This window comes from Salvia hispanica, chromosome 2 (genome assembly GCF_023119035.1).
Source record: "Salvia hispanica cultivar TCC Black 2014 chromosome 2, UniMelb_Shisp_WGS_1.0, whole genome shotgun sequence".
In the NCBI taxonomy this organism is placed as follows: domain Eukaryota; kingdom Viridiplantae; phylum Streptophyta; class Magnoliopsida; order Lamiales; family Lamiaceae; genus Salvia; species Salvia hispanica.
This window is the reverse complement of record NC_062966.1, coordinates 7,698,533-7,718,029: the sequence shown is the minus strand read 5'-3', so window position 1 is coordinate 7,718,029 and position 19,497 is coordinate 7,698,533. Positions and strand designations below refer to the sequence as shown.

Sequence of the window (19,497 nt, the reverse complement as noted above, 5' to 3'; positions counted from 1 at the left end):
TAATCCCTTTTACGACGCCGTTGCAGTACCGCGTAATTTTGTCCCACTCCACCAACCCACGTACAATTCAACATGCACCTGGTACAACTTGTAAACCGAATAACGTCTAATTTCAATTTACAACTCACCTACCGCGTGAATACAGATCCAAGCACCTCACAACCGTCGATCGAGCTTCCGACCGCCAGCTGGCAGCATCTAAATAGCGTGTAGGTGGGCCGGTACTTTATTTTTTATTCTTTTATTTTTAATTGGCATGTGAGTTTGTCTCGGTGAAGAGCGAGTCCATTGGATCCGGATTTATAAATACCCTTCGCCTTCATTTCAATCCCTCACTTCGCTGCTTCTATCATCCTACTCTATATTGATCGCAGATCTCGGCCTCTTCTTTTGCCAGAAGGTATGCACAATTATTGATTTTTTCTTATTATTGTGTTGGATTTGCCAATCATGCTCTGTTATTATTGTAGATCTAGTGTTTCGCTTTCATTTTGTGTCGGCAGTCATACTGTTTTTGATGATGAATGTGCTGCAACACCTCTTTGTTTACTGAATCGAAGAATTACATTAGAAGTGTGATTGCGGAGATAAATATTTGTACTGTATTTTAAGTTAGATTCAGATCTTGTTGATTATTGAGAGCATGCAGTGATTATAAGATGAGGATCTGTGTTTTTTTCCGAATCGATGGCGGATATAAACATTTGTACTGGATTGTAAGTTAAATTCAGATCTTGTTAATTATTAAGAGAATGCCGTGATTATAAGATGAGGATCTGCGTTTTTTTCTGTGCACAATTCGATAATTGTTTATTCATCCTTAACAATGATCTGCATCTGCCTTTCAAAGTTCTACAATGTTCCTATACATCGATTAGTCTGTGCCGATATCTTTGGAGTTGCATGAAATATATACGTTGATTCTACTATAGCTACTCTGCTGTTTATCCATGCTGTGATGGTTAACTTTAATTTATTGCACCTTAATAGTTTGTAGGTTAGCGCCGACATATAGTTTTTAGGTTAGCGCCCATATAGTTACTTAACTGCCATTTAAATTATTGAATCTTTTGCACATACTACTAGTAGCTATAACTGACACATCGCTGATTTTGATTTCCAGATAAGATATGGATACCTTCCTGTTCACCTCCGAGTCTGTCAATGAGGGGCACCCTGACAAGCTCTGCGATCAAGTCTCAGATGCCATTCTTGATGCTTGCCTAGAACAGGACCCCGAGAGCAAAGTCGCTTGTGAAACTTGCACGAAAACCAACATGGTCATGGTCTTTGGTGAGATCACAACCAAGGCTACGGTTGACTATGAAAAAATAGTTCGTGATACCTGCAGAGGGATCGGGTTCACATCACCAGATGTTGGCCTCGATGCTGATAACTGCAAGGTCCTTGTCAACATTGAGCAACAGAGTCCTGATATTGCCCAAGGAGTTCACGGTCACCTCACTAAGAAACCTGAGGAGATTGGAGCTGGTGACCAAGGGCACATGTTTGGCTATGCCACTGATGAAACACCAGAGCTGATGCCGCTTACTCACGTCCTTGCGACCAAGCTCGGGGCCAAACTCACTGAAGTGAGGAAGAACAAGACCTGTGCTTGGTTGAGACCTGATGGAAAGACACAAGTTACTGTTGAGTACAGAAACGAAGGAGGTGCCATGGTTCCTATTAGAGTTCACACAGTCCTCATCTCTACCCAGCATGATGAGACTGTTACAAATGATCAGATTGCAGCTGACTTGAAGGAGCATGTCATCAAGCCCGTGATTCCTGAACAGTATCTTGATGACAAGACCATCTTCCATCTCAACCCATCAGGCCGGTTCGTGATTGGTGGTCCCCATGGAGATGCTGGTCTTACTGGTAGGAAGATCATTATTGACACCTACGGTGGGTGGGGTGCTCATGGTGGAGGTGCTTTCTCCGGAAAAGATCCAACCAAGGTGGACAGGAGTGGTGCATACATTGTGAGGCAAGCAGCAAAGAGTATTGTGGCATCTGGTCTTGCCCGTAGATGCATTGTGCAAGTGTCGTATGCTATTGGAGTAGCAGAGCCACTGTCTGTGTTTGTTGATACATACAAGACGGGGACGATCCCTGACAAGGATATTCTGAGCCTTATCAAGGAGAACTTCGACTTCAGGCCAGGAATGATGGCCATCAACCTAGACTTGCTGAGAGGAGGAAACTTCAGGTACCAGAAGACTGCTGCTTATGGTCACTTTGGCCGCGATGATCCCGATTTCACCTGGGAGACTGTTAAGATCCTCAAGCCTAAGGCTTGAATTATTTGAGCTCGTTGCTGCAGACCAATAACAAGCTTGGCTGGATATATCAAAGACTACGCCTATATTTTTCGGAACTCCTAGATGCAGTATTACTAGTGTTATTTTGTGTGTTCAAAATGTGGGAGCCTGCTGTATTTTTGAATTCATCTTCGTACTTTCCTTTCCTTTCCTTTTTTCTATTTACCTACTGTTGTTCTGTGTTAGCAAAAGTTTCCTCCTAAGTGAAGCTTCACAGTTTGGAGTCAGAGATTGAATATTATATTCATTTTATGATTTATCAAGCCTTTTTCCACTCTTATAAACTCCATTTTTAAGTGATTGCAGCATTGTGCAAATTAGGTTCGTTTAGTCAGGTAGGTTTGGCGGGAGAAGGTAAATTGAGAAGGTATCATTCTCATTTACCTTCTCAAAAAAATAACTATACCTTTTTAAACAAACTCCAAGGGAAGAAGCTAAATTGAAAGGCAAACAAAATAACCAAATTATTAATCTTAGGCCTGGGGAAACGGTTCTCGGTTATTGGTTAACCGAGAATCGAAAAAATAAGGTTAAGGTTCGGTTCCGGTTATTAAGTTTAAGCTAATCTCGGTTCCGGTTCTAACCGAGAACCGAAAGGTTAGAATCGAATAACCGTTATTTTCTAAATATTTAATTTTTATATATTTATTTTAGTTTTATTATTATTTTTTAGAAAGTAAAAATTAGTTTGATGAATGATGTTGGTTTATATTGGTTTTGGACTTAGTTTTGTAAACTTTGTTGGAATTTTGGTTTTTGATGATGGAATGAAATTATGGTTTTTGTCCTTTTGATTTTACGACTTATTACTTAATGTATTATATTGCACTTGAATTTCAGTTCCTTCGTTGGAACCGAAGACCGAACCGAACCGACAAAGGGTTTGGTTTCGGATCTGAATTTTGGAAAAAATGGGAGTCGGTTAACCAACTAATCGGTTCGGTCGGAACCGAACCGACCGAATTTTCACCCCTAACTTATTATCTTTTGTGTACATAAGAGGTAAATATACATTCTCAAAATTAAAGATGGTATAATACCTTCTCAAATACTCCTTCCCTTGGAGAATAAATTTTTATGTAGAAAAGATAAATATGGCAGTTAATATCGAATATAATGGAATTATCAATAAAAATAATTAAATTTATTACTGTTGGTCTATAAGTAAAAAAATACTCATCCTATGAGGGCCTAATTACTCATCGGTATCATGACGTTGATGAGCTTCTTTCATCTTAGTATCATATCTCAAACATAAAAACAAATATTTTGTTATATTTGTCCCCGATAAATTAACTCCAATCTACATAACCGTCGGAGATGTAAGAAAACAGGAGGGTCTCGCTAATAATTAAATTTTGATCCTTAACAAAGATCAGAGACACACAATAAACTTGGCGGTCTATGCAGATATAAAGATAAACAATAAACTTAATGGTTTATGTAGATTTGGAGAACCCCATCTAGATCATTGAGCACTTTGAGAAGCCATTGGCACTCTACATTAGAAATAGAGAAAAATACTGACGACGTTTAAATGAATAGAAAATGTGTGTGTATATATATTGAAAGCAGGGATATGTGTTGTGCTGTGAAATGTGACTTAAAAGAAATTTGCAACAGTTCATACACAGAAAATATACTTCAAAATGCACGTGTATATGTTTAGCAATATGAAAAGCATAAGATTGGAATGTTGGGTGTTCCACCCCATTGCTTGAGTGAGTCACAAGGTTTAGTTGGCATGCGATAGGACAACAGTATACTACACACATGTCTGACCATTTATCTTCTGGATAACCAAAGCGATGATCCATATGATATGTTGTTAGATGATATGTACCATATATGGGTAATATGTGACATGTACCTTATGATAGGCCATATGTGAATATGCACTACCTAACCTTACAGGCCATATGGGAGTTGTGTTTCGTCTGATATGGACGTATATGTTAGATGCCCTCATCAGGCTATTTATATGTGTCTGTGTACTCGTGTCTATCACCAAGCAAGTTTTAGGGGGCTATATATGTGGTATACTTGGAAACTTAAAAGGTTACACATGCTTATTAATTGAGAAGACTGAAAGTAATACTTCCTCAGTCCCAACTAAGTTGAGTCGTATTCATTTTTGGAATGTCCTAACAAAGTTGAGTCATTTCTTTTTTTCACAAAAAACAATACATCCAATCACTCTTACTTTATTCCATCACCTATTTTACTCTCTTTTTATTTTTTCTATTTTATTCATCTCTTCCACTTTTCAACACAATTTCTTAATCTTTGTGCCCAAAAGTTTTGACACAACTTAGTTGGGACGAAGGGAGTATTAAAATGGATATGATGGAATGGCGTAGTGATTGGTATTAAATGATACTCCTATTGTCCCATAAAAATGTCTTCTTTTCCCATTTTGGTCCGCCCACAAAAATAGCCACTTTTTTATTATTGGCAAGTTTTTTTTTTCTCTTAAAAGGTGGACCATGGACCTCATTCTTCACTAATAATACCTCAATCACTTATTCTTTCTACATCTCTCCTACTTTACCAATTTGATATTAAAAACTATACCGTCCTCAAAATCATTTTTTTTTATACGACGGAGGGAGTATGTTATATTTGTGGCTAGATGTCATTTCGGTTGAAATGTATTACTAAGTGAAACATTATGATTGAAAGATTAGTAAAAATAATGTGAACAAGATAATTGTAAAATCTGATAAAGATTATATGAGGAGTTGCTATATAGTTAGTTCTGTAACATTCGTTATAAAGTTTATGTGAATAATATGCGATATGTATGGAATATGGACATTTGAAATTTGTTAGTTGGACTGTGGAAATGGATATAAAATAATTATATATTTTTATTCGATGATTTTATAAATTAGATATCATTTTTTAAAATTGGGATACTTGGAATGTGCTTCTGTGGAATTGAGTTACTGACGTGTGTTGTGAAATGATTTAGAGTTTGACCAGGTATATTATTGACAAGAGTTGTGTGATCAAAGGTTGATGCGATAAGGGTAGAACTATTGATAAAGTTTATTTAGTTAAAGTTTTGTGGATACAGATTGTACTACCAATGTCTAAAGGTTGTTAACGATATACTTTGTTAAGCTACACATGTCGATATAAAAGTAACTTGTGAGAACGAACTTATGGCTAGGTAAACAAGTTCAAGATAAAAGTTATTTGACCAAATAGGGAGGAAGTATAACGTTCTTTTCCCAAGTCTTGTTTAATATAAATGATCTACCTAGATATGGTAGCTCATTTATATTTTCCTCTCACTGCAGGTTAAATGGTGTTATTATCTTACTGAGTATACGACAAGTATGTTGGTCAAGTAATTGGTAAAATTAGGTAAATATATGTAAGTAAGATAGTACCGTGGTATGTCATGATTTTCATATAAGGAATAGTCGTGTAAACTTTTGTTTATTTATCTATTCGTTAAATTAGTCCACACCATCTTAACTATGGTGTCTTATGAGATTGATTCTCAAAAAAAAAAAAAAAAATAGTCCCAAAATTTCATCATTGTTTATAATAATTGAAAACGTTTTACTTCGTGACAACACATGTATTATCAATTATTAAGTAATCGGGTAAGAGGTGTTACACGTTCCATGTAACATACTCGTTTCTGCAGTAGTGCCAAATCCACTCAGCAGATGGCGGATCAAATATATTTACGACGTAGTGGAGGCGACCGGGATCAGGCATACCAAGATGATCAAAATAATATTGCATTCTGAAAATCCAATCATTCACATTGGTCCCAACAAAGTGCGGGGTGTCCGTCTTGATGCGTGTATGGTGTTGGTCGAATTGCGGTGGTCTAAAGTGAGCGCGCATTGGCTTGGAGGACCCCAGCATCACTGATGCACTTTTTATTAGCACTAAATAAACCTGCAAGTATACAGAGTATATATAGTATAGCTAAAGGTTAGTACCGGATATCGAACACGGGGAAGACGAACACAAAGTGTCTATCTTCTACTAAGACTCAAATACTATCTGGAAAAACAATTGGGTTTTGAAAACTTTTGAAAAACTAAAAACAATAAGAGCATAGATCAACTAAAAGCAGATAAATCAAGAGGAAGACTATAGAGATAAGGGAATCCCAGGGATGTGTGTTCACAATTATGGTTATACAAAATTCCAACTACAATACCCTAGCACAATTTATACTTTGAAAGGACGAGTCACCTAGCTTATGCTCATGCGATACAAATGTTGTTTACAAGATTAGGGTTGTCAATCCTAACACGTAACTCCAAAAAGCTCCTAAGACCCTTGAAAAGTCCTCACTCTCAATTAACAGTGTCGTTTTAAGGGAAGCTAACTGTAGTGTCTACTAAGTGAATCTAACTCGCTAGAACTCTGTCACAGTTATGAAGCAAGTTATATTAAATCATACACGATTGTTTCACTCAATCATGCAGCATCAAAACTACTTAGGGAAGAAACAAAGTAAAAACAAAACGGATATTAGATAGAAAAAGGAATTTGTATAACCAAAGTCGTTACTAACACATCCCTAGAATCCTATGAGTTTAGTTACACATAAGTGAATAAGCTAAAAACATAGATTGAAGGGAAGACAATTTGAACATAAAACTAAAGCAAATAAAACCCGTGGGTTGAATCCTTGTCGTTCTTAATGTTCTTGAAATCCTTCTCCAACCAAAACCCCAAAAGGCACTTTTAACATTTTTTATTTATCCCCTTCAACTCCCCTTTCCAACCTTTGTTTTTTCTTTCTAAAATTTTTTTTAAAACCCTTTTCCATTTTTTTTTTTTTCTAAGATCAAGCAAAAATTTTGGGAATTTTTCTAAATTTTTCACAACTTGTACTTTTTTTTTACATTAAGCACCTTTTTTTTTCTTTTCCCTAATCTCCCCAAATTTCCCTTTACAAATAAGATAGAAAAAACTAACTAACCCAAGGAATTGTCCCCATTATTTTGGTTTCCCAAAAAAAAAAAGGTTTTAAAAGGCTCAAACGCTCCAAATGGAAAAATTTTGAATTTTTAAGGGGGTCAAAATTTTGGAAAAAAGGGGCCCCAAAAAAAAGATGGCCAATCATCCTCCTAAATCAACTTAAACACTATGAAAACTTAGGAAAGACTAGGAGCAAGTTCTAGAAACAAATACATGAATGCGGATAAATCACACAAGAATGAAATAATGGGCCCCAAATCCTCACAAGGTATAAGCATGATTGGCAACAAGAAATTTTCTTAATTATGCCCCTTTTTCACCAAACCATCAAATAAAAACGTTAACCCAACATAGTTTTTAAATGTAATATCATCGGCAACTCAATCTAAAGTGTGCCCCTGCATGCGTGTTTCAAAATTCTTCATTTTAAGTTTTTTAAGGGATTCAAAGAAAATATTTTTTAAAAAAAAATTCCTACGGGGTTTTTAAAAAAAAACAAAAAAAGAAAACAAATCCTAAACTCACGGTCCACCACCACCCCCCCAAACCCTTATTTACAACAAAGTGTAAATAAGTTTGTAGAGGGGGTGGGAGGGAGTGAACTCCCCAAAACGTCCCTTGAAAATTTTGTGTGGGCTTTCCCCGGGGGCCAAAGTTGAAAAACCCTTTGGAAAAAATGGGCCGGAAAAATACGGGGGCGGCCCGGAAGATGCCCCAAGCGGCCCCAAGGAAATTATAATTTTCCCCCGAGTATGGGCGGACCGCCCCCGGAAATGGGGCGGTCCCCGGGGAAAAGAGTGAGAACCCCGAAAATTTTCAAAACACAAAAATTAAAACTAACAAAAAAACCCTTTAACTTATAAAAAAAAATTGTCAAAAACAAGGAAATTTTTTGGGTTTTTAAAAATACCCCAAAAATGATAAAAATGCTCATTTAAAAATATTGAGTTTGGGCCAATCTTGGGGAGGAGGGGGGAAAGGGGCTTGAGGTCCTCCGAATGCCCCAATAAGAAAAGGCGATATCGCCACTCATTGTTTGGGCGCTTTGTTAAACCTTCTGCCATCCTTTGGGGGGTTTCAATTTGTTGAGGGCGATGCCGTCTTTAGCCTTTGTTGCTCCCAAAATTGTTCCCTCCCAGGGAACCCCCTTTAAAGCCGTCCATCCGGCGGTTGTAGGTTTTTCCCCCTTTTGTTGCCCCCCAACGGGGCCCGGGGGGACATTTTTTGAGTAGGGAGATATTCCTATTTGGGGGGAAAGGTGTTTGTTTTGGAAACCCCCATGGGGTTGGCCTTCCGCGGGGGCGGTTTGCCCCAGCCCGGGCGGCGATGTCCCTCGACTTCCTCCTCTTCCCCTTCCTCTTGGCGGCGTTGGGCGGCGGGGGGGCACTTAATTTTTTTGGGCGGCCCGAGTGCCCCCTTTTTTGGGTGAGTGACGATAGACGGCGGAGTCCTCATCGGCCTCAAAGATGGGGATGCGACCCGGGGTGTTCCTTTTTCCTTTCCCCGTTTAGGGTTTTCTCCCTGGCTCTCCCACGGGCCGGGGGTTTAGCTTCCAATTGGCTTTGGTTTTGCCCAAACGTCGACCTTAGTCAACTCAGCTGGGGGCGGGAAGGGGGAAATGATCCCCCCCCCCAAAAAGGAGAAAAAAACCTTGCCCCAAAAATCGGTCTTCGAGCCCCACTGAAAATTGTACCTCATGGGGGTAAAACCCCCTTTATCTTGGCCCAAACCCCCGAAAAACCCTCCCCAAAACTTCCGGGGGTGCCGTGATCAAAACCCCTATGACGCCGCCTTCCCTTAGGGTCGATCCACATAGAAAAAAAGGGTTCCCTAATTAATCTCTTCTTTTTAGGAGGCACCAAATCATTAAACCGTTTGGGAGACCTTCCCCCGGGTTTGACCCCTAGCAAACATAAGTTGGGTCATGGCTCGGTGGAGGTTCCGGAAACCCCGGGTTCGGGTTGAGGAAGACTTTGGAGCCCGCGGCATGCTCATGCTTAATTTTCCCCGCACCCCAAACCTCATCAAAATCATATTCATTATCGGTCTCGGGCCGGGGTCAGGGGAAAGGAAGATTCCGCAAAAATCCCCCCATAGTGAGCGAGGCCATCGGTTTTTCCCGCAAATCGATGCTAAAGGGGATGTTTTTGGCCCAAACCTTTGGACCTTCAATGATCTTAAACTCGAGAGCTTCTTCAAGACCACTTTCTCAAAACGTACCGGGGGCCGCCCCTCACCTACTCACATAATGCCCAAAAATCCTCCGCGATCCCCCAAAAATTTAAAAGGGAAAATTTTGGGGTCCCGGGAAAACGCTCTCGCCAAAAAACTTCTTCCAAAATAGCCTTTTGCTCGTCCGAAGGGGAAAGGTAAATTGGGCCCTAGTTTTTCGCATTCTCGGGGTTTTTCCCTTTGGGTCCCATATTCCCCAAACGGGAAATACAAAATTTGAAAGTATACCAATAATGGAAAAATCAAAGGTTTTCCCCCAAACCTTCACCTTATAAAAAATCAATGGATCAACATGTTTAAGCTTAGGTGTAGAAAATTTTTCCCAGAGGTAACATGGAAAAAATTAAAAATAAACTTCCAACTTTTTGGGAAAAATAAACCATCCCCCCCGTGAATTCTCCCCCTCGAGGACGTTTAAAAGAATTCAAATATATCAACAATCTCTATAGGATACCAAAATATTGCAATTCATGGAAGTAATAAAGCTTCATAATGCATGAACATGATTGCAACATAAAAACAAATAAAAAAAAGGAATCCCCCTATTTTAAAAAGCCAAAACTTATCACCAAAACCAAAATCAAAAAATCCATAAAAAAAGATACACAATCATCCCCCCCCCAATTAAGATTTTTCACCGAACAAAATTTATCCCAAAAAATGCTTTAAAACCATGGAAGGTAGAACAAAAAATCAAAAAGTTGGGTGATACCTTTGTTGATTGAGAATTGAATGAAGAACCTAAACTTGAAGAGAATTTAGAGAATTAAAGGTGGGGTGTGTAAAAATTTGGGGATTTATAAAGGTGGGGGGTTTTGTGCAAGGAAAGGGAAATTTTAGAAGGAATGAGAGAAAGAATGGAAAACTTACCTTTTAAACCGCATTCCGCCCCTGGGGGGCGTTGGGGGGGAGCCGCCCCCCGGACGTTTTAAAAAAATTTTTTGGGGGGGCCGGGCCCTTCTGGGGGGGTTATCCGGCCCCGCCTAAGCTTGCCTAAACCCGTCCTATCCCGACATGTGAAAAAACGTGTGGGGACTGGAAATTTTTGGGGGGCCCACGCGTTAATTTTTTTTTTTTTTTCTAAAAGAAAAAAAAAGAAATAAAAAAAAATAACTAAATCAACGAAAAAATTGGGGGCCTCCCCAAAAAGCGCTTTTGTTTTTTGTCGTTAGCTCGACTTGAAGTGGCCCCAATTGGGCGGATCCGACTCTAGTGTTTTAAAAAGGGGATAAAAACAACGGTTCCCCGCCCCACCACTTGTATTTACCCCTTTTTTTGTTTTTATAACATAAATTTGGGGGGCCCCCCTTTGGTTTTCCTCCTTCCCTTTTTTCTTTTTTGGGGGTGGAGGTGGAGGGGTTATTCGTCCTTTTTTGGGGGAACGTCTTACCTTTGAAAGTAGATAGTGGAGGTAGTAGGATCCCCACTTAAAGGGTCTCAGGGTTTTGGGCAAACCGTGACCATGGCCCCTTTTTCCATTTTCCCCCCTTTTCTTCCCCAAACTTGAGCATCAACTAGAGGAATGTTAGTATGAACTTTACAAAACATGTTCAAAATATGTTTGAACTGCTCTTCGAGCTTAAACTTCCTCTTTGGCTGGAAAGGTAGCACAATCCCATTGTGCCGCACGAGTCCCTGCTGGGCGGGTGCTTCTGCCTTCTCGGTGGCGGCCCGCCGCGTAGTGTGCGGCGGTCCGCCGGCGCCTGGGCAGACTCCATTCTGGGTTTCAGTGGCGGTCCGCCGCGTGGTGTGCGGCGGTCCGCCGGCGTCTTGGCATTCCCAAGTTTTCTGCTTTGCAACCCACCTTTTGTTGACGTCGTCCACTAGTGCGGCTGCGTATGCCCTATCCTCATCCAATTTCTTTTGGATTTGCTCCATTTGTGTGTTGATGTTGGCTATGGCTGTTGAGATCGTGTTCATTCCCTGCTCGAGGTTGTTTATCCTAGCTTCGACCACTCTGATCTTGGTGTCATTAACCTTCCCGTCTTTTACGATTACCTCCAAGATCCTTGTGATCCCTTGTTCATACTTTTCCTCCTTCTTGAGTGTCTCAACTACTCCTCCCTTGCTAACATTAAATCCTGCGGGGGGTTGCAAGTAATTATTGTTAGAATAAGAGAGATTAGGGCGAGGTCGGCCGCCGTCTGACTCCAGATTCCGAAACTTGGCGTTTTGGCTCCCTTTTTCGGCTCAATTATGCACATTACTCACAAAACACGTCAAAATACCAAAATAGACAAAATATGCGAATAATGGACGTGTAGAGTGACTTTGACATCAAAAACGGACCAAATAATGGCCTTAAAACAGTGCAAAATCCGAGCGTATCAATCACGTTGGTTTGATCATGGGCTTTGTCATTCCAGTTAGTACCCCCACAGGCAAGGGCAGATCAACTAAGGGCAACTGCCCCACCTCAAACTTTTAAAATTTCTTCGTATAACTATTTTTGCCCATGCTGAATTAATTTCTAGCTCCGCCCCTGTCCAAAGGCGGTCATGTGGGTAGGGATGTTGCCGTTGGCGGAACGAGCTGGGGGGTACGCTGGCGCGGGTCTATAGTTCAGGACCAGCTGGTCTCGGCCAAGCGGGATGTTGTCTGACGGCTATTGCGCTTAGGCAGATTTAGCACCTGGAATCTTCCGTGGGGCGGCCTTGTCCGATTGGGGAGACAGATGGTTACGAAAAGGCAACACCTGATCGGACTTGGGTGGCTCCCGCACCTCGGTAACCTGGCGGTTAGTGGCATCTGCCCCTGTCTCCAACTAGAGCTGCTCAAGGTTTACGGTTTTGGCAGTTAACCGCTGGTTACGGTTCCGAACCGGAACTGCGAGAAATATCCCGAACCGAAACTGTGAGTTCAAAATTTTTTGAACTGAAACCCCAACCGAACCACTAGTTAACCGAAATTTTCATGGTTTCGATACGAGACAAGAGGTGTCATAGCACCTGATGCCGTTTCAGCTGTTTGCAGACAGTTTGTTGAACAGAACTGGCGGTTAACCGGCTAAAATCGACGGCTAACTACCAAAACCGGTAGTTCAATGAGAAAACCGACGGTTCATGATTTAGCATTGAACACTATGGTGACACATGGGAGAACGCGAGCTGCAGGATTTGAATTTATTGGATGGGTTATGGCTGCAGTGGCATGCGGTTTTGTTGACAAAAACTAGCGGTTTTGGCCTTTTTTTTTCAATGCTGATTTTGAATTCAAATTGGATCCATTTCCCCCTCATTTTTATCTAGAGGGAACATGTTTTTTGGTACACCAACTATGCTAAATGAACAAATTTGGTCCATAACATTTTATAATATCTTTTGAAGTCCGTCAACTATGCCTTAATATCTAAATAAGTACTGCCTCGGTCCTGTGATTTTAGGAGTTATTAGTTAATGTGTTTAATTGGAGAGAGAAATAGTGGGTGTAAGTATTAAAATAGAGAGAGAAAGAGAGATGAATATTTGAATAGGAGTTGGAAGAAGTGGTTGGGTGTATTAATTGGAGAGAGAAAGTTTCCAAAAAATGAAATGTGTCATCTTAGTTGAGACAAAATAAAAAGGAAAACGTGTCATCTTAAGTGGGACGAAGGGAGTAACTTTTTTGCTCTTGCCAATATTTATAATCCGGAATTACCCTCCAGCACATCAAAGGGCAAAGTTGAACAATTGCTCATCCCGACACATGTCAATCAATGAAACAAAGTGAGTAACTTCTTCTTGTTGTGCACTTTTTTCTTCCAAAGAGTCTGGATTTGCATCATCTACCTCTACCTCTGGTTGTACTATTAGCTCAGCCTCACCATGGACACCATCAACTTCCACCTCCGGTTTCACTTATTTCTGAATAGGTTAGTCAACAGACACACCATGGATATCATACCTCTGCTTGTCAATAGCACCATCATACATGTTAAACAAATAATTTTAATAGTAGTCTTCAACAAATTCATAAATATCAAATAAGGTATTGATACGCTCGGATTTTGCTTTGTTTTAAGACCATTATTTGGCCCGTTTTGGTATTTTGACGTGTTTCGTGAGAAATTTCCAAAATAGAGTTGAAAAAGGACATAAAAAGGTCAAAATTCAGAAATTGGAGCAGAGGGCCACCCAGCGGGCCGCTGGCGCACGCCAACGGCCGCTGAAAACCAGTCCAGCACGCTGGGATGTTCGAGCACGACAATCCCAGTTCAAACTCATTTTTCTGATGATTCTGAGGTCCGATCAAGATTTTCTACATACCATTCTCTTCGTCTTTTAAAGAGCTTCTCGTTGTTATCTTGATCATCTCAATCGGAGTTATGTGGAGAAAGTTGTGGTCATTCTACGAAAGTCGCGCAATGATGTCAAAGTGCTGAATTTAGGCGGAAATTCAAGGAAGGAAAGAAACTATTACCTTGGGAAAACAAATCTTTTCCTTAACCTACGGATCACGAAATTTCCAACCTGAGGACACTTTTTACTAAGTTTAAATCTTTTACAAGTCTATATATACCCTATAACCTAATTCATAATATTCACACATTCATAGCCTCCAAAATTGGGGAGCCCCCAAGGCTCATCCTCCAACCCTAATCCTTCATCTATCATTCCATCTATCATTCTTGGAGATTGGAGCAAGGCAAGGAAAGACTAAAGATTGCACAACAATTCATCCTTGGGTTTTGTTCGCTTTTTCTTTGTTTTTGTACTTTAATTTGTAGTTTTTACTATTTTCCTATGAGTAGCTAAACAATAAGAATTCTTGGGATGTGTTAGTAAATTTTATTGGTTTACATAATTCCAGTTTTTGGTATCTATTTTGTTCATTGCATGCTTCTATTCTAAGTGTTGGATAATTGCTTCACGTTTGAGTGACACATTTTGTGATGATCTATTGACTTGCAACATAATCGTGAGAAGAGGTTTGCGAGTTAGAAGAGCTTAGTTGACACTACAATTAGCTTCCCTTAAAACGACACTGTTAATTGAGAGCGAGGACATCTTGAGGGTGTAATTGAGCTTTTGGAAGTTCCTAATCTAAGGTTGACGACCTTAGTGTGTAACCGCTTTGTGTCGCATGAGCAATACTTATGTGACTCGTTCTAGTAATGCATGAGCTGTGCTAGGTTATCATAACTGTGTTTCGTATAAACCATAATTGTGAAAGCTCTATCCTTGGAATTGCACTCATTGCCTGATTTACGTTGGTTATTTCAATGTTTTGTTTTATTTATTTTATTTATTTTTGCCTAGTTAATTAATTCATCCCAAAACTTCGTGTTTCCCTAGATAGTATTTGATGTTTAGTGCATGATAGCCAGTTGCAATTATATTCCCTGAGTTCGATATCCCGGTACCGACCTTTAGCTATACTATTTGTACCTTGTATACTTGCTATGTAGTTGTATTGCTAAAAAATAGTGCATCAGGTACGTAGTCAAATAAGAGCACAATGCCTCTTCATTTTCTACACCATGCACGTTTACACAATCTGCTGTACCATCAAATTTTGAGCCAAGATCCTCTGTCATACTTTCCAGTTCCTCACCACGCAGAATCTTGCATTGTTTCTCCAAGCTAGTTTTCATGTATTCTTCGAATTCGGGATCTTCATACCACTCGAGTAACAACAGACTTGCTTTGCGTTTCAATATTTGTCTAGGCTTTGGCTTTGGCTGAGGGATATCCAGCTCCTCAATCTCTTCGATAACAACCGGTTTCGAATTCACTTTGTAGAACTCATCAAACACCTTCTGTTGATCTCGCCTTCGCTACGGGTTTGGTCCTTGTAAGCTCAACACAATATATATGAACTTCTTTCAATGCACCAAGAAGCAATGCAATGAAACCTTCGAAATGTGTATCATCAACAAGGGTCCGTAGCGGATGCCCGACATCCGAGCCTATACGATTCAGGCTATTTTCTAGAAGAGCATAGAAGAGGTCACAGACGTACTGTTAACCGCAGCCAAGGCCCACTATTATCGATTAAATCTCGTTAAGCGTAAACCGACTCACGTTGCACAAATCTATGAACTTAACCTGCCTACCTAAGTACTTTGCATCGTGAAATACCCCACCATAATGCATTCCTATGGTAAAATAGTCCGCTTTTCCCTCTGTTACAAAACCACACGTCAAAGGGTTACTAAAAAAAATGAACAAATCAATTCAAAATAGTTGCGGGATCGCATTAACGGGGTATAAAATTGTAGCAAAATTGGGCAACACAATCTTAGTTTTGGACCGAATATAAAAACACAACACAAATTAAGGTATTGCAATTCAAATGAACCCTACAATTTAGAATACGAGAGTCGGGAACTCACCATATTCGCTACTATAAGGGTCAAAAAATTCAAGCTCCTCCGGCCGAACTACCTAGTCATCTTCGTCCTCCACAAGTATGGGGTTTGTGTATTTAGCCCCACTACTTCTCGCCTCGTCGTTCCAAGTAGCAAAACGCTTCCCTCCTTGCCTCGTCTTCGAAAGCAATTTGTTGTATCGTCGTTAGCAACGTTTTTTCTACTTCGACGACAATTTTGGACTTTGGTGGTGGTTTTAGGAGTTGGTGTGGAAAAATGGATGGTATGTAAAAGGCGTGAGAGAGATGGAATGAGAAGGAATTAGGTATAATGTGATTTTGATTTGCCAATACACCTTTTCATTTACACACCTAAACTCTCCAAAAACCTTTCAATTCACCCCCACTCCCTAAGACCTACACTTGCAGTGATGAGACATCTGACACATAGATGCATAAATTATTTGACTAATTTGCCCTTTGATGTGCAGGAGGGTAATTCTAGATGAAAAATATATGCAATAGCAAAAATTTACTTGTTTAGATATTAAGGCATTGTTGACGGACTTCAAAAGATATTATAAAATGTTATGGACCAAATTTACTCATTTAGCATAATTAGTATGCCAAAAAAGATGTTACCTCTTTTATCTATAAATACCCACTCTATCTTCACTTAGACTCACTTCATTCTTGTATTAATAAGAATTTCTCTCTTCAGTCCTTCAGTTCTCTCTCTTTGCCTCATATTTCTCATTTGTGCAGTTGTGCTTACATTTTGAGAATTCAAGTGCTAGTGCTACTTTTATTTACGTATTGTTTGTTATACTTATATAAGTTGACATTTTCTCCCAATTGATAAAAAAATATATAATTCTATATTACTATCAAGATGTATTCATCTCGTGAAGCCCGTGTTGATAAGGGAAAAGGAAAAATCCAAGACTAAGAGGTCAAGTCGGAAATCCATGACTGACGAGATTTCCCAAATGAACGTGAATATGTGGCAGGTTAATATTTATTATCTGCTAATTATATTAATTATTGTTCATAATTTAATTTGATATTTATACTACAAACATTACTTGCTTTGTAGAATCGAGAAGAACAAGATATGGCTCATGCTATAGCTCTCTCCCGCTCCTAATCCCAAGGCGGGCGTGGATACGGTGGTGGTGAAACTTATGTTGGTGGTGGTAGTAATGCTCCCGACGACTATTTTGAACAATCAATCCCAACCCAGGTGAATCTTGATGATGAAGAGGAGGAGGAGGAGGAAGATGAACAACGACAAGAAATGCCGCCGCCACCACCACAACCAAGGGCTCGTCGTGGTGGTCGTGGTCGAGGAAAACCTCCACAACCGCCTAAATCTACTGAAAGGACTTTAACCTCAATCATCATGACCAAACATTTCAAGAAGGTACGGGATCCTAATGACCTGACCGCTTTTAATGTGCGTTGCGACAACGTGTACATATTATGAAAGGGAGAGGGGATATGGTACATAACTACATATACTTGTCACATGGAGAAAGCCCATCCGGTCGAGTTTGGTATCACTCCAACCCAAAGTCAACTCAACTTTGGACTTGGAGCTGGGAGTGGGACGGGATCATCCCAAACATCAGGTATGTGTAGCTCTTCTCTTTTAAAATATGATCACAAAATTGCTCTGAATGTGATGTCTAGGTTTGTTGTGATAAAAAATTTTCCTTCCAATGTTTTTGATAATAATGAGCTTGAATTGAGTATGCGACAAGTTTATAATGCTTCCTGCAAAAAAAATTGCGTCGAACTTCTATGACTCGGGCTGTTGTTCGACAATGCTTGGAAAAGAAGGTGCAATTAGGTACGTATATTCTTTACTTGGGACATTGTAACACCCCGTCTTTTACTATCTCTTTTAATCGTTCTGTAAAGAAGGCCGAATTTGTGAGCCAAATTTTTCTTAGTTTCCTGCGCTCAATTAAGTAGTATTGGATAGTACAATCGATCAAGAGGAGTTCAAATTGCGGTTACTACATGGAATAATAACAAGGAATTTCTTTTGTTATTATTTATGGGCCTAATCGTTTTAAAATAAAGTACAATTCTTTTGTGAGCCCAAATCACAAAACTCTTCTTTGAACCCAAATTGTCCGGATGCAGAGTTATTCTTCTTCACGCAGATTGTCCTTCTTAACAAATCTGCTCCTATACTCTATCCGTTGCTTCTGCAAAATTAAACCTGAAATCAATACAGATTAAATCCCAATTAAACACAAAATAATTGAAAATTAATTCATAATTAATCCTCATTACCACTATTTATTCGCCCATCAATTTCTTTTAATTTCATTCGCTCCCACATTTACACAATCATTTATGCACATTAATACCCAACAAATGCGATCTGCAACATATACGTGTATTCCCAAATGATTCAACACTTCATACACGATCACACTACACATTTCATACTTGAGATATTAAAGTGGGAGAGTAGTCCAGATTATTTTTTTTCCAACGGTTACTCCTTTCCACTACCTGAAATCTACCCACCAATTTAATCTTCTTTACTCTCCAATCAATTCACTCATTTAACTCCAACCATCTCAATTAGTATATCTACATAGCTGCTCTTCACCATGATCGCCACCACGTTCTTTCAATTAGAATTTACAAGAAAGGAAATAAGAGAGATAGGATGAGAGGCCAACATGAATTGCTGAGCCGAGACAGCTGGGATAACACCTACACAACGGCAAGGCAGCTGCTCGACGGAGTCTCACGGTGAGGACTACCAGTTTTAGCGTTGTAGTGAAGCGAAGCTGATGGTGGCTGCTGGTGAGTCTGGAGGTTGCCGGGGACGATGCCATCTGCATCATGACAGCAACACCGCTGCGTTCTCACTGAGAGCGAGCAGCAGCATGGATTGGTGGCGACAGCTGAGTGCGCTGAGATCATGGTTGTTCTCTCCCAGCAATGACGGCGGCGACGGTTATGGGCTAGTCCCAATGCAGCACAGGAGCAGCGGCGCTATCCGAGGCAGAGAAGTCGCCCAATATGTGTAATCGACGACGGCGCCACAAAATAAATGGCTAGGAAGCCACTGCGACATCAGCAACGGAGCACCGACAATTGGAAGCTGAGACGGCGTTGAATACACAAAAGAAAGGGAAGAGTGTGACCTCTCTGATTTTAGATTTCACTATAGAGAGAAGGTAATATATGAAATGTTGGATTCTTTTTCTAATTAATCGACTTGGGCCTTTAAATTTAATTAGTGACTTTGAGACAAATATTGAAGATATATGGGCTTGGTTATTTATTTGAAGGTTGGATCAAATAAATCTTAGAATTTAAATTCGGGGTATAAGGATTAGTTAGCTGAGCTGAAAATAAGTGGTGAAGGTGTTAAGTGCGGACGGAAGGCGCAAATGGCCGGCCGGCGTCGCCCACGATGCCTCGGGCGGCCACGAAAGAAAAAGGGGCTATCTCAACGAGTTAAGATTGGAGCGAGAAATGCAAGTTAAGGATTTTAAACGAACGAGGTAGGCTTTCGGTTTAAATACAAATTAAGTGTCAAGTCTATCTTTTATTGAAATTGGTGCTACGTGTGAGCTTTCTATTTAAGAGATGTTCTTTTAAGTGTGATTGAAATTATTATTTTTAATCCAAGATGATGTGATACATGTGCTTAAAGTGGAAG

At 39.9% G+C, this 19,497-nt stretch overlaps 1 protein-coding gene across 1 annotated transcript; it reads left to right on the top strand.

The window, feature by feature from the left end:
• The first annotated feature begins 252 nt into the window (after positions 1-252).
• Positions 253-2,587, top strand: LOC125204974 (S-adenosylmethionine synthase 1). The gene is made up of 2 exons (XM_048103750.1): positions 253-400; positions 1,124-2,587. Exon 2 carries the CDS (start codon positions 1,131-1,133, stop codon positions 2,301-2,303), a length of 1,173 nt encoding a protein of 390 aa, XP_047959707.1. The 5' UTR covers positions 253-400; positions 1,124-1,130; the 3' UTR covers positions 2,304-2,587.
• Positions 2,588-19,497: the final 16,910 nt, after the last annotated feature.